The following is a 13,687-nucleotide window of genomic DNA, read 5'->3' as shown; positions in this document are numbered from 1 at the left end:
AGACCGTTGACGAAAGGTCCTTACGTCGTAAGCGCGGGAGCCAGAAAAGGTCAGCCCGTGAACCCCTTGGCGTACGGGTTTTTCCCGGAAACGCGTGATCGCGCCCAAGAAATGCGAGGAAGAGGGGAAGAGTGGGATCCAAGGGAAGAGGAGGAGCGTACTTTCCCGAGATCGATTGGAAGGAAGTCTGCCCTCGTCTGTTGAGGGAGGAAGCTGGAGTCTGGTCGGGGCCCTCGTATGGGAAAAAGTCCCGTGTGGTCCCTTGCATGTCATGGTCACACCCGTTGTAGAAACACGTGTTGCTGCTTCGAAGCATATTCTCGTGGACAGTGATGGGGTCTGCACGGTACAGATTTTGCCAGGCGCGTTTGAATGTTTGAGTGAGCGTTTCTTCCTGTAACGTCCTCAACGCTTGACAGCTCAGGGGTGCAATGCCTGGTTTACTCAGCACTGCAGCAGCGCAATAAAGCCCTTTAGTACAAAAGCAGTACTGCTACGGTATGGGTACTCGATGCGCATTTTTTTTTTTTTTTTGCAGGAAAGGATACCTACTGAAATTTTCGGAATACATATTCCCCCCATTCCCCATTATTTTATTCCCCCCATTCCATCCAGCAATGGGGTAGAGTATCGCCTGTGGCGATGAAACTCCCCACTCTCCAAGGTCGAAAATAAAGTTGTTGTTGGGAGAAATGCCCGCAATAGTATCCTAGCATAAACAGTCTCAAGTTTACCGTTCGTAATTATCAGAGTGGTTACAACGATGACTATACGAGACTTATACGAGACTATACGAGACAGTATATTCTGCTGTACACAGCAATGCCATAGCGATCATATTGTGGCATTGTCCTCTCTCCTAAGCCCTAACCGATAGACATGGAGGAATCAGCGGTGTCAGTATACTTTAAAATCACTTTGGAATTTGCAAAGCAGGAATATACTATATATATATAAAGAGAGAGAGAGAAATGGTAGCTCTCAAATATTATCAGAGAGACCAAGTGAGGTGTGATATTGGTCTTGATTAAGCTGTCGTAGCATTCTGGATAATTCAGAATGCGATTCTAGAGTAAAACGCATGGCGCTAAACTCCAGAGCAGATGAAATGTGGTAATGTGTTTCAATCTTTCCTGCCGTGTCGGAGCATGATGTAGTCTACGCAATTATTTATCTCTCATAAATGATTTCTTCCCAGAATTTCCATCATTTCGCCCCAGAACAGAGAACAAAAGACTTCGTATGACATGCTTGCGGCCTTGGAGTTTCTTGGAGCTTATACGCGTCACAGAACACTTCCGAGGTCAGCGTGCCCAACGCGTTCTTCAAAGCGCACCCACTTTTGATGCCTTACGATTTTTCCTGAGAATTGAGAGTCCAAGACAGACAAGAGAGGGAGACCTATGCCATATTCACCAGTCGATATAGATAGCACCAGGCGATGGACCCATCGTGCAATGGGAGCAGAATAGTATTTGAAGCGTTGTCGGGGGAATCCCACGTGTGGTGCAACCTGTATTATTCGGTAGCGCGCAGATTTACATGGTGACAACTCGGAACGCATAGACGGTACATTACAATAGTGTTCGACCTGCAGAATAATTTTTTCCCACCTCGGGTCGACATCACGTTTCTCGGCGTGTCAACAACGGTTTAATAAACTCTCCTTACCCAGGTAATGGCGTACGCGCAAATAGATTTCCGAAAATACGTTTTCATTTCCAATGAACGAAGTACGCAATATTCTCCCACGTCGTGCGTATTGATAAGTGTCGCTCTGTGAATTCAACTGTTCCGTCGCCAATGGTTACTGGTTCTGGCGTGAAGAAAGGGCATTATGGGCTTTCTAATGCAGCGCTGGGGGGGAGACAAAATAGCAGGAGAACCGCTGAGCAGAAGCAGAACAGAACGCATCGGGCAACTCCTGTTGACGTCACAGAAAGTAGCCCCCTCTGTCGGTCGGCTGTGTTAGCGCCGCGGCGTCGTCCATCGTGTGTATTCATTTATGCAGGTATGCATCTTTGTTTATTTCAGTTGTTCTAATTGATTACAGTGGTACAGGATGCCGCAAAGGTAATCATACTCTCATCACCCACACATCTCAGTCGTCGTATTCCGTCTGCTCGATATTTCCATGCCAGCTTACGATGGCTCTAAAACTGCTGTCTTCCAAATGGCGCATAACTAGCTGTATCCACGACTCATATCTATTAATTCTGCTTTCGCATTTCGAAAGAGGTATATTTCTGTTCTTGGTAATGCACTACTCCATTCTGAATGAGCACTGTGGTGTTAAAAGGCCCCCATGGAATGTAGCAACAGAGTTTCATCATCTGTTATGTGTCAGTTTTTTTCCCCTTGCGCTCGGCCTTACCTTATTTCTCCTTTCATATTCTTCATTTTGATGTTGGCTGCGTGAAGCCTGTCAGGTACCTGCGTGTCTGTATCCGGTTAAATGCAGCAAAGCTGCGCAAGTAAAAATGCGACCGTGAGAACCCGTTCGCAAACAGACGTGATATTCGGTAGATGTGACATTCTCAAGGTGTAACTTTCGGCAATTCATTACCTGCGATAGCGTCACTCCGTGAAGTGTGCCGTCACGCACGTTTGGCAGCGCCTGTTTACATACTTTTGTTCGGTGCTCTTTGAACACCATTTACAGTAGAATGAATATTTCTCCGCAACACCTGCGTCACTTGCTAGGAATAGTACACAGGTCGATGTGTTTGCTAACAAGCTTACCTCGCATCCAACAATTTCATCAGTACATTCCGCACGGAGGGAAAGTCCATACCGCGTAGAGCAGATATGGAAAACAGCAGATTCGCGCACACAAAATATGCCTTCGCTTAATCATCAGTGCAGTGCACATGCGATGCAAACGTTGTGCAGATATTTACTTTGCCCGATTCAAAGGAAATAGCAAACAGGATCCTCATCATGGTTCACTTTGTATGATTCTTGGTGATATTGATGCTTCTCACAGGTAATCAAGCAGTGAATGCGTTGTACCGTATTCAAATCTAGGCCACTTGGCCATATGGTTACTTTGCCAGTGTGCTGAATGATGTAGCAGTGTATTTAGTGTCATACCAGTGTGCCTTAAAAACCACCTTCCTGAGCCCCAATCCTGAATTTCCAAATGCTATCAGCGATGATGGGCACTACGATAAGGACACCCATAGAAAATTATTAGAGAAGTCCTTTTGTGTCTTAGGAATCAATCTTTGGTGTTGTGAGCTTTGCTCAGACTTGTGCTTTTACTGTTCAGATGGGGCAGTTCAACATGAGACATAACTTGAGATGTCTCCTCTTGCACTGCTACTGTCAGCTGTGCATCACCAAATTGCCAACATGTCCATTTTCCTTGGCATTGCACAACATATCCTTGAAAACATGTCTGGGCACATATGCCATATTGTTACAGGGAATGTGGTTTATTTCTTATATATTTATTTATTTACTATTATTTATTTATTTATTATTTATTATATAAATATATTTATTTCTTATATAGTAGTTGGAACAGTAGTAATAGCAATAATTGTTTGCTGTTTATCATCAGACAGAATATTGCCTCACTTGCCTTTTTGTTACAACACCGACAATTATACTTGAAGTACATACTGAACAAACAAGCCGCGTGAAACAAAATCTAGAGACTGGAGCAAAAAGTCAACACAAACCCTTGTCATTGCGTTGGCTTTTTACACTCTGTCCTCAGTTTCTCAGGGTTTCAAAGTTTCATTTTGAATAGAGGTTGTGTTTCTAGCAAATTCTCTACAATCTGAATTACAAATTTGAATATGTATGGGAAGCCTTAATGAATGGCATTCCATATTTTAAGTATAAGTATTTATCGCAGGAAAGTTTAGTGAAAGAAAGAACATTAAAGGTATTACAATGAGTCAATAAAAAGGCAATGTTTAGTTTTCCTTCATGTCCAGTGTACATTAGACTGTATACTCGTTATATGCTGTAATGGCCGTATGAGAACTGCAGAGCTAAATGTATTAACTGTGCATACCAAACTGAAATAGCACGCTTAACGTATGAGTATTCCACGCATTGCAGCAATACTTGTGAGAAAGCAACTGTGCTTCATTGATACTGGACAACTCCAGCCATGTCCATTTGCTCTTGGCTTGCTGTCTAGCACATGCTGGAATTTCGATATGCACAGATGCATGTGCTGAAAGGCTTGTCTAGCCACAATAAGAGCATTGTCCGAGGTCTTTGCCTGGCGGAGTGTGACTCAAAAAAAGAAAAATGCACCTTCTTTGAGTGTTGAATTTGATTACTCGAAGTGATTACAAAACTGAAGTTGGTTCTGGCTTTATTTGAAACACAGCATACATGTAAAGTTATGCATGAACAGAATGCCTGTTTAGTATAATCTGAACCATCATCATAGTAGTTGCTAGTAAAAAAAGTGCATGCTTAGCACTCAAGCAAGCAAATGTCGTAAAGAGTAACAAAATACTTAGCTATGTATCACATGAAGCACGAATGGGGCATTGGATATCCCCCTCCCCCGGATCATTTTATTTTCCGGTAGTCTTTACAGTGATGTGCACTATTTTGCAATGTTGAGTAACAGGGTATTGACCTGCTGCATATTAATCTGTCTGTCATCTGTAAGTGGCACTGAATTTAGCACTTGTGGTTGGGAGATCAGTTATACGACAGTCTTCTTGCAACTAGTTGCATTCGAATCCAAACTTCGCAAAATGTTCCAAAAGAACTCCCAGAGACGGCAGAAAACTGTTTAACTTCAGCATGTATCAAGTAGGATGCCATGCTCATTAACATGAATAGTTGAAATAAGACCCGAAGGATAATGTAAAATAAATACATGGCATAGGAAACAAAGATACAGCTCTGTACTGTGCTTGATCGTGCCAAGTTGCAAGTTATATTCCATTGCTTTCTGCTTACAGACCATGTATGAGCAAAGTTTGAATGGACCTTGCGTGTGACCAGCCTGCCACAATGTCTGGTCCCAAGGACTTTGAGGACTCTCTGAAGGACCTGCAAAGCATTGCTCACTCATCCTCCCTCACTTTAAGTCTGGAGAAAGAAGATATTGGTGGAAAGTAAGATGCTAGCACCCAGCTGTCTTGCCAATTTACCATATTTTATAAAATTTCTTTGGATATCTAGAAGGTAAACGGGTGATGCACTGTGTTGTTCTTGTTTTCCTGTTGCAGTGGATTTTATTGACTATAAACGATTGCAAATTTATGTCCTGTTTTAACCAGCTAAACATTGCTCTGTCTCTCAATTGGTATGTGCAGTATTAACAGATATGTCTAACCTTATCATGTGTAACTAATTTGGTTTGTAGGGTTGCTGTTTGCTTTCAAACTCTGTAATCTAGTATTTGTGTAAGCCCTAACATGAGTTTTCTGTTCGCAGACATCACTTCCCTTTCTTTTGTACTTTCTTCTAAGAAGGAGTATTTTCAAGAAAGAGGGGTTTTGATTGGACAGCGTTTGAAAATGAATGCTTGGATAGTTAATACACAGCCAAAGTTAAACTTTTTATGGCATACTTTTGGCTAACTTATTCTCCACCTTTTGTGTCTGCTGCAGCACTGACAAGGAGGATGTGTTTGAGAAAGGGTTAGTAGTACTGTTGTGCATGTACTCCATTAGAGCATGTACTAAAGGCCAAAGTAGACCTCTTTGTTCTTTACATTTTACTTGACATGTCTCAGATAGGAAGCACATGTTAGCTGTGATTTGGTGATCAAATATCTCTTACGTTAACTGGTCAACTGTGATGCATGCCTGCTTCATAGATGCTCGAATGACAAAATATTTAAATGCGGGAGCATGAAGTTAGCATTGCACATTTAGCAGAACGGCAACAGTGTGCGTCGTGCGCTGTTCCGAGTGTGCTTGCTTATCTACGGCATGCACTGACTGTCCTGCATGAAAATGTGCTCATGTTCTCTATTTTCACCTGTCAGCTATTGTGAACTTTTTTAACACTCGACTTTTTCTCCCATCAGCATGCTGTGCATACATGAAGAGCTGAATCAACTCAGCACAGACCTGCAGAGCCCTTCGACTCCATGTGCGATTCCTCTGGATGTAGTGAGCCATCCCCCAGCACGATCTCCAAGCAACCAGTCTCTGACTGAGCAGAAACCTCACTTGACCAAGGAATTGGAAGTGGGCTACCGGGAGGGAGCAGGCCGTGGGGCCTCGGCTTCAGGGTGGTTCAATGGTCTTTTGGGCTGCCTACGCCCTGTCTGGAGTATTCTCAACAAGGCTGCCACAGATGACCTCAAAGGGCAAGGTAAGAAATGCTGCACTGCTATCTGGTCATGCACACGAAGCCATGGTTTCCCAATGCACCATTGTTTTTTAGCTTTCATTGGTTTGCTATTCAATGAAAGTAGCTAGTAGTAAAGGAGACCACATTGGCAGCAGTGAAAAAGGTCGCTTTTCTTCGATTGTTTCCTACAAGTGCTGTGAAATTCCATGTTAGAGCATATGGAGACAGTGAAAAAAAAAGGACCTTATAGGAATATAGGTAAAAAACATATAGGAAAAAAAAGGAAAAGGAAAAAAAAGAAGGAACTTATTGTTCAAGCACTGTCTGCTATCTGGAGTGATTGTACTTGGATGGACTTCAGCTGTTTTTGATCATTACAGTAGGATTTAGAGAAACACGCTCAGCAAATTGTAGCAGACTTCCTAGACTTGCTATTGACTGATAATTATTTCCAAATTTAATTGGCAACATTCTTAGCCATTATGATACGATAGACGATTACAATACGATGATTTACACTACATGAACCTGAGAAATCCGAGGCAACAAGTGCTACTTCATAATTCGAAAAATCAAGTTCTGTAATGTTCCCATTGCACTTGATGCCTTTTTCCTTTCGTGACGTTGCCAAATAAATGGAACAGAGGTCACTTGACATTCTGTTGGAACTCTTCAATTGACATTAGTTATTACGCGTACTATTCCCCTTGACGTTTTGGCCCGTATTATTGAATTATGATATTGTACACATTCAGTGTGTGATTTTGGTGCAATAAACGGAAGGAAATACGAAGATGTCATTTCCATTTCAGGTGACAACTGGGAAATTCCATTTGAAAGCATTATGGATCTCCATTTTCTGGGAAGCGGAGCCCAAGGCGCCGTTTTCCTGGGGAGACTAAACGATGAATTGGTAGCTGTGAAGAAAGTGACGGACAAGTCTGAGACGGATATAAAGCATCTAAGAAAGTTGAATCACCCCAACATTGTAGCATTTAAGTGAGTTGAACTTAGTTTTACCCAGCTGAAAAATTGGTCAATTTAGGTGGCCAGTACCACTACGTACTTCACTCACCTAAATAAGTATTTTATCATGTTTGTAAGTCAAAAGATAGAGCGCCCTGCCTGAAATGTGAAACTGTTGTCTGTGGTAGTCATTGCCAGCAACTGAAGTGATGTTTTTTATGCATAATAACTAGGGCAAGACGTTTTCGGGTTAAACCCGCATCCGCCCGATATTTACTCCTCGAACGAAATCTGTAAAATTCGGGTTTAACCCGAATCTACCCGAAAACATCCGGGTCGCGTGACATGCTCATAAGCGTGCATCAAAATAAAGTTTGATAACATTGCTAAACATTAGTTCCATGTTAAGACAAATTTTTATTAAACAAAAAAAAATCACCGGAATACACCCGAATTCCTGACGACAGAATATGCCGTAACCTGATTTAACCGGAATACACCCGAATTTTGGAATTAAAAATATCACCCGATATTTACCCCCCAAATTTGGCCAAAAATAAAACCCGAAAAAGGCAGGCCCTAATAATAACACCTGATACGAGTAACTTGGTGCGCCCTTTCCATCACACCCCGGGGGTGAGGGGGGGTCATGGTCAAGGTCAGCGCTCAGCAGTGCTACAACCTGTTTCAACAAGGCTTCAGTCGTTTCTTATTCCGGTTGTGAAATGTCTGTGCAATCACGGCATCGAGCCACCTTACAGTAATAAGTCTGACAACACAAAAGTATGGTGATGTTGAACCTAAGAATGGCACCTTGGGTGCTGTATGAGAAGTTTTATCGTTGATTCTAACTGGAAGGGGACTGAAGGTGCGTTAGAATAAAGCAGAGTTTGGACTAAAGGGAGTTGCTCTAAATAAGGGTATGATACCCTTGCAGTACAGCTGCGTTTTGGCATGCGTTATATCTGGGCCTTGCATCACGTCCAAGGTCATGCAGTGCCACACATGTATGAGGCGTTCATTCATATTCCAAAATATTTACGGGCAAGCATCAAAACATCTCAGAACTGAAAATAATCTCTTATGCGTGTTTGAATGCGTTTTTTCAGCAGCGCCTCTATCAGCATCGTTTGTGATGTTGATAGAGGCGCTGCTGAAGAAATGAATTCAAACACGCATAAGAGATTATTTTCAGTTCAGAGATGTTTTCAGTTCAGAGATCTCGATCCCCTTAAAAGAGCGAGGCTTGCTTACTTTGCTGACCACGAGTAACTGGCATTGGTCCTTGCCAGTTGCCTTTGCGCACACCAATACGGTGATTCATGCCTTCTTTCTCTTTCCGCCGTCACAGGTATTGCCTTTATAGGTAATGGTGTTATAAATAACATGTAAACGTAACATTAATAAGTAAACGTGCTTCTGACAGGTACACGCACATCCCGCCGGCCGGACCGGAACATGGTCGGGTGCAGCTGGCCAACCTCGATAAACCGTTGTGCACATTCATGCATTCAAATTACCAGGCATTTCCCCCCTTTCAAATACACATGGCTGTGATGGGACTCAAGCGTCAGCTGGAATTATCTGGAATTTCAATTTAAGCGAGTTTAAATTAACGGGATTGCACTGTATTACCTGATGAAATGACATGCAGAACATTTTGAACACTGTGCTGTCCTTTGATGGCTAAATACTGGGAGGAAATATGCACGGGCAGTGCCATTTTTATTTTAAATGTGACTGTAGATTCTGCAAAGAAAACATTGAAATGCAGGATTCCATCATTTCTGACTACATACCTTTCTGATTTGTTCCTGTGATGAGGCGGAAACAAACAAACAATAAGACTGACCATTTGATTGCATATCCAGCCTTTTTTCTACGCACCTTGTGATAAGTGTGTGTTTGCTTCAAGCATGTCTTTCCTTGTTTACAGGGGAGTCTGCACCCAGGATCCATGTTACTGTATTGTCATGGAATACTGCCCTTATGGGCAGCTGTATGATGCTCTGAAGAATGGCCGCGTCATTCCCCCAGCACTTGTTGTTGAATGGAGCAAACACATTGCATCAGGAATGAACTACCTCCACTCGAGAAAAATTATTCACAGAGACTTGAAGTCACCAAAGTAAGGAGCACTTTTGATTAAGTGCCGGGTAAACTTCTTAAGAATTTGAGTCTGCGTATAATGTTACATAATCGAGATAGAGTACAAATTATTTGCGTAGATGCACTTTGCTCATACGTTACTGCTTTTTATGTGTAGCATTCTCATCAGCTACAATGATATCCTGAAGATTTCTGACTTTGGCACGAGCCGGCAGTGGAATGAAAGAAGTACAAAAATGTCGTTTGCGGGAACGGTGGCGTGGATGGCACCCGAGGTGATTCGGAATGAACCGTGTTCCGAGAAAGTTGACATTTGGTATGTACACTGAGTGTACCGAGCACGGGGCCGTTATAACAAAACCCATTGTTACGCAGGTCATACGGAGTGGTCATGTGGGAGCTCTTGAACTGCGAGATACCTTACAAAGATGTCGACTCCAGTGGTGTCATGTGGGGCGTTGGGAGCAACAGTTTGCATCTCCCTATCCCATCGACTTGCCCAGAAGGGTTCCAGCTCCTCATGAAGCAGTGCTGGTCAGTATGTCGCATCTGTCCTGTAACACAAGTATGCCACTTATTTTTCTTTTGTTGTCTGCCCCATTCTAAGTTATGTCCTAACATAGCTAGCAACCAATTGTCATTGAAGGTGCTCTCTTGAATAGTTACCTAGGTGTACTAAAAAGAATATATGCCTTCTCTTAGGAGTACTAAACCAAGAAACAGGCCATCCTTCAGGCATATCCTTATGCATCTTGACATAGCAGCAGTTGAAATCCTGAGCACCCCGAAAGATGTGTACTTTAAAAATCAGGTTTGTCTTCAATGCTGCTACAATTTGCAATTTTTTTAACATTGCATCTTTCGGTGACCATCCCTGAACTGTCAAAGCAATATGCAGTAAAGCAAATACTTGTGACTTCCAGGCAACGTGGAAGGAGGAAATTAGGCAGTACATGCAGAACATCAAGCAAGATCAAACTCATGGGCCAGGTTGTGAGAAAGATTTGATTCGTCGTCGGAAAAATGAACTGCGACATGCTCAAGACATTCGTATTCACTATGAACACAAGTTAGAGCGAGCCAACAACCTCTATATGGAGCTCATGGCCTGCATGCTGCAACTTGAGCAGAGAGAGAGGGAAATTATACGGTCAGTGCCTCTTTTGTGAAATACAACCAGCACATTGAGAATTGTGATTAGAACACTAGGTATACATGTTTTTTCTTTTTTTTGTCGGTGGATCTGGTTGGTGGTGTTGGTTTGTTGGTGGATTTAGTCCGTAGGGCCCTCTGTTTCAAGGTAAAACCTGCTCCCCCCCCCGATTTACACTATTTTCTACGATCTACACCTTTTTTATTCTTGACCCGAAAATCTGCTTTTCCCACAGGATATCGCCCAATTTTACCCTGTTTTACGGCTCCTGAAATCAAACCCGATTTTTACCTACCGATTTCCAAAAAACATAAAACCCGAAAACGGCCCTAGTTATATGGTGAGGCGGAGATCCTGTCGAATTGAATGCTGTAAAACCCTTACTGTTTGCACGCCCCCTAATTTTCACGAATTGAGACATTTGCAAAATTTAAGGGCATGCGAACTTTCAAAACAGTGGTATAATCGGGAACTTTATTTCCACCCTGGGTTGCTAGTAACCATTCGAACTGCTTTCCAGCACAGGCATTTGCAATACTGCCTTAATTGAATATAGTAAGGGCAAATGAGCCGTATCACAAAGTGAGGCAACAAAGCCACAAGCTTTAGCATCTAGATCTGTCGAAAATATAAGCCCTGTGCCTAATTCGCAAAAAATTTGTGTCGTGAAATTGAAGGGTTTTACAGTGACTGATTACTTAAAATGCCTTAAATTTTAGAAGCTTTCACTGAAATGTGAGATAGCAGAATTGGAGCCAGTCATTATTTAAAGCCTCCCTATTTTTTTAAAATCGTGAAACGAGCAACCACTCTGAAATATCCAAATTCTGCTATGCAAATGAACCAGAACTGAAACAAGCACGTCTCGAGTGCAGGAAGGATAATGCCCATGTCATGTTGGAGGGCGTCGTACTTTGGAGATGTGGAGCTGGTTGGAGTAGGCGCTGATCTGTTGTTGGCCAGATAAACCACTTTGTGACCCAGATAAGGTTGTGTCCTCGCTGTGCTCCTGATGCACTTGTTTCGGTTTTGGCTCATTTGTATGGCAAAATTTGACGCTGGATATTGCATCAAACTTGCTCGTTTCAGGATTTTTTAATAAATTAAGTGACTTTAACGATTGATTCCAATTCTGCTATCTCTCATTTCCCTCCAAAAACCTCTAATTAAAAGTAGGTACGTATTCTCTTTGACAGAATGGCCTCCTGGCCGTATAATCAGCCTGCAAAAATGATCTGTGCTGCATTTATAGCATTTTTATTAAAAATCTATCGAACTAAAAAAAAAAAAAAAAAAGACACTCTGTGCAATGCTTCTCACAAGGATGGAATTCTGGAATTGTAATCTGAAATTTAGTGGCGATAGTCGACAGAGCTAGCGTAATTTGCAACGTAACTCTTCTTGCAGCAACTTCCTTACTGTAAAGCTCATCAAATGTTTTGGTCATGACCATCATATTGCATAAACTGTAGCAAAAGTATAAAAAGTGTCATAGTTACGAAACCACACATGAAGTTGTACCTGTACAATTTTTTAAATGCCTGAAACATGTCATGATAAAACCAATGTAATGCTAATTAAAACTAAGCTACAATAATGTGTAGACTGCATAAGCTTTTTGAACTCTGACCAATATATGACAAGTTCAAATTCCAACATATTTGCATTCACCTGGACCAACCTGACCAATTTTGCGTGTCATTAGCCATTGTAGAAAGCTAAGCATTGTGCAGTTGTCTTAGCATATTTCACAATTTGGGGCATCTCCTCATTGGCGAGGGTTCCAGGAGTTAGCCAACTAGAACCAGTTTGGAAGCTGAATGTTGTCCATCTACACTGGTCAACAGTATAAATACACTTTAAGCAGCTTGTTTTACAATTCAGCCGTTTTAGATTATTAAACTAAAACCAATTATTTTCAAAAGCTTATGCGTTTAATGAGGTAATATCCTACAGGAAGGAACAAAGTCTGCAAATAGGGCCAGGCTACAGGCCATATAAGAAGAGAATTGTCAGGCCCTTACTGAAAGCACAGGAGCGTTTCACAAAGAAGAAATCGTACAAATTGCCATCAGATCCCCCAAGGTATGTGTTACTGGTATTGTAGTAGGACCTGCAGTTTTTGGCAAGTGCTTTTTATCCAGACCCCCCCCTTCACCCCCCCCTCAAATGTTTGGTGACCCCTCCTTCCCTTTCTTTCCTTTGCACCCTCTAAGAGGAGGGGGCCTCAATATTTCAACTTTACAAACATCTTGGCAACAATACATAAAGCTGTTACCACATTACAACAATTATAATCACTCCCCCCACCTCCCACCCCCAAAAAAGAAGGTCAAGGCATGGCCACAAAATTTCCAGTGACGAAAACTAGCTTTTCTCGCACGCTAGCAGATACAGTGCAGTCCCGTTAATTCGAACTTGAAGGGCGCAGAGGATTTGTTCGAATAAAGTGGCGTTCCAACTAAAGGGAGCCGCTCTGAATGAGGGCTTGATGCATTGCCGGCACATACGATGCCGGAAACATAAGTGACAGATTCTCTCCAGAATATTTATTTGCAAACAAGCATCGGAACAACTCCGGGGCGGAAAGTAATCTTATACGTGCTTGCGTTTGTTTCTTCAGCCACGGCTCTGGAAATGCCGTTTGAGATGCTATGCCCAACCCAATCGCAAACCCCACGAATGCAAATATCGCCAACCCAATTCTAGAAAATATCAAATTGCTGCATTTTTCTTGTTTTCTCGGTTGTAGCCAACAGGGAGGGTCTTGATCCTCATAAAAAGAGTGAGACTTGTTTGCTTCGCCGACGACGGGCAAGTGGCATCGTTCCGTGGCTGTCGCGTTTGTGCACGCCATTACGGTGATTTGTTCCTTGCTCCACTTTGTTCTGGCAGAAGTATCACTTTTATGAGAAATTGACTTATAAGCAGGGATTTCCCTACACCCCCCTTCCCAGGGGGGGTGTACACCCTCCCTGCATTTTTGCAACACCCCCCCCCCCTGAAATTTCTCAGGTGACTCCACTTAGCTCGGCCACCAACACGTTCTCGTAGTGAGTCCGGCGCAGCGAATTACATCCTGTACTGTCAAACTTACGCTGTAGGACCACAGTCATGCAGATGATCGTACCATGAATTTGTCCAAAATCATTTGAAAGTGACTGTTCAATGCAT

At 42.5% G+C, this 13,687-nt stretch overlaps 1 protein-coding gene across 7 annotated transcripts in view; it reads left to right on the top strand.

The window, feature by feature from the left end:
• Positions 1-13,687, top strand: part of LOC135377490 (mitogen-activated protein kinase kinase kinase 13-A-like) — a 33,196-nt gene that overhangs the window by 10,673 nt on the left and 8,836 nt on the right. For 2 of the 7 annotated variants that reach the window (XM_064609921.1, XM_064609917.1), the window contains exons 1-11: positions 1,909-2,011; positions 4,941-5,096; positions 5,595-5,624; positions 6,017-6,306; positions 7,098-7,284; positions 9,188-9,379; positions 9,518-9,676; positions 9,736-9,894; positions 10,063-10,171; positions 10,284-10,510; positions 12,470-12,598. In XM_064609921.1, the coding sequence (XP_064465991.1) occupies positions 4,963-5,096; positions 5,595-5,624; positions 6,017-6,306; positions 7,098-7,284; positions 9,188-9,379; positions 9,518-9,676; positions 9,736-9,894; positions 10,063-10,171; positions 10,284-10,510; positions 12,470-12,598 (1,616 nt within the window). In that variant the 5' untranslated portion in view covers positions 1,909-2,011; positions 4,941-4,962. Of the gene's footprint in view, positions 1-1,908; positions 2,012-2,052; positions 2,074-2,149; positions 2,239-4,940; positions 5,167-5,594; positions 5,625-6,016; positions 6,307-7,097; positions 7,285-9,187; positions 9,380-9,517; positions 9,677-9,735; positions 9,895-10,062; positions 10,172-10,283; positions 10,511-12,469; positions 12,599-13,687 lie in introns of those variants that run through there. The other 5 variants (XM_064609920.1, XM_064609919.1, XM_064609918.1 and 2 more) reach the window with 5 other exon arrangements.

Source organism: Ornithodoros turicata, chromosome 1, assembly GCF_037126465.1.
Source record: "Ornithodoros turicata isolate Travis chromosome 1, ASM3712646v1, whole genome shotgun sequence".
NCBI classification, from domain to species: domain Eukaryota; kingdom Metazoa; phylum Arthropoda; class Arachnida; order Ixodida; family Argasidae; genus Ornithodoros; species Ornithodoros turicata.
This window is presented reverse-complemented; position numbering and strand designations above follow the sequence as displayed.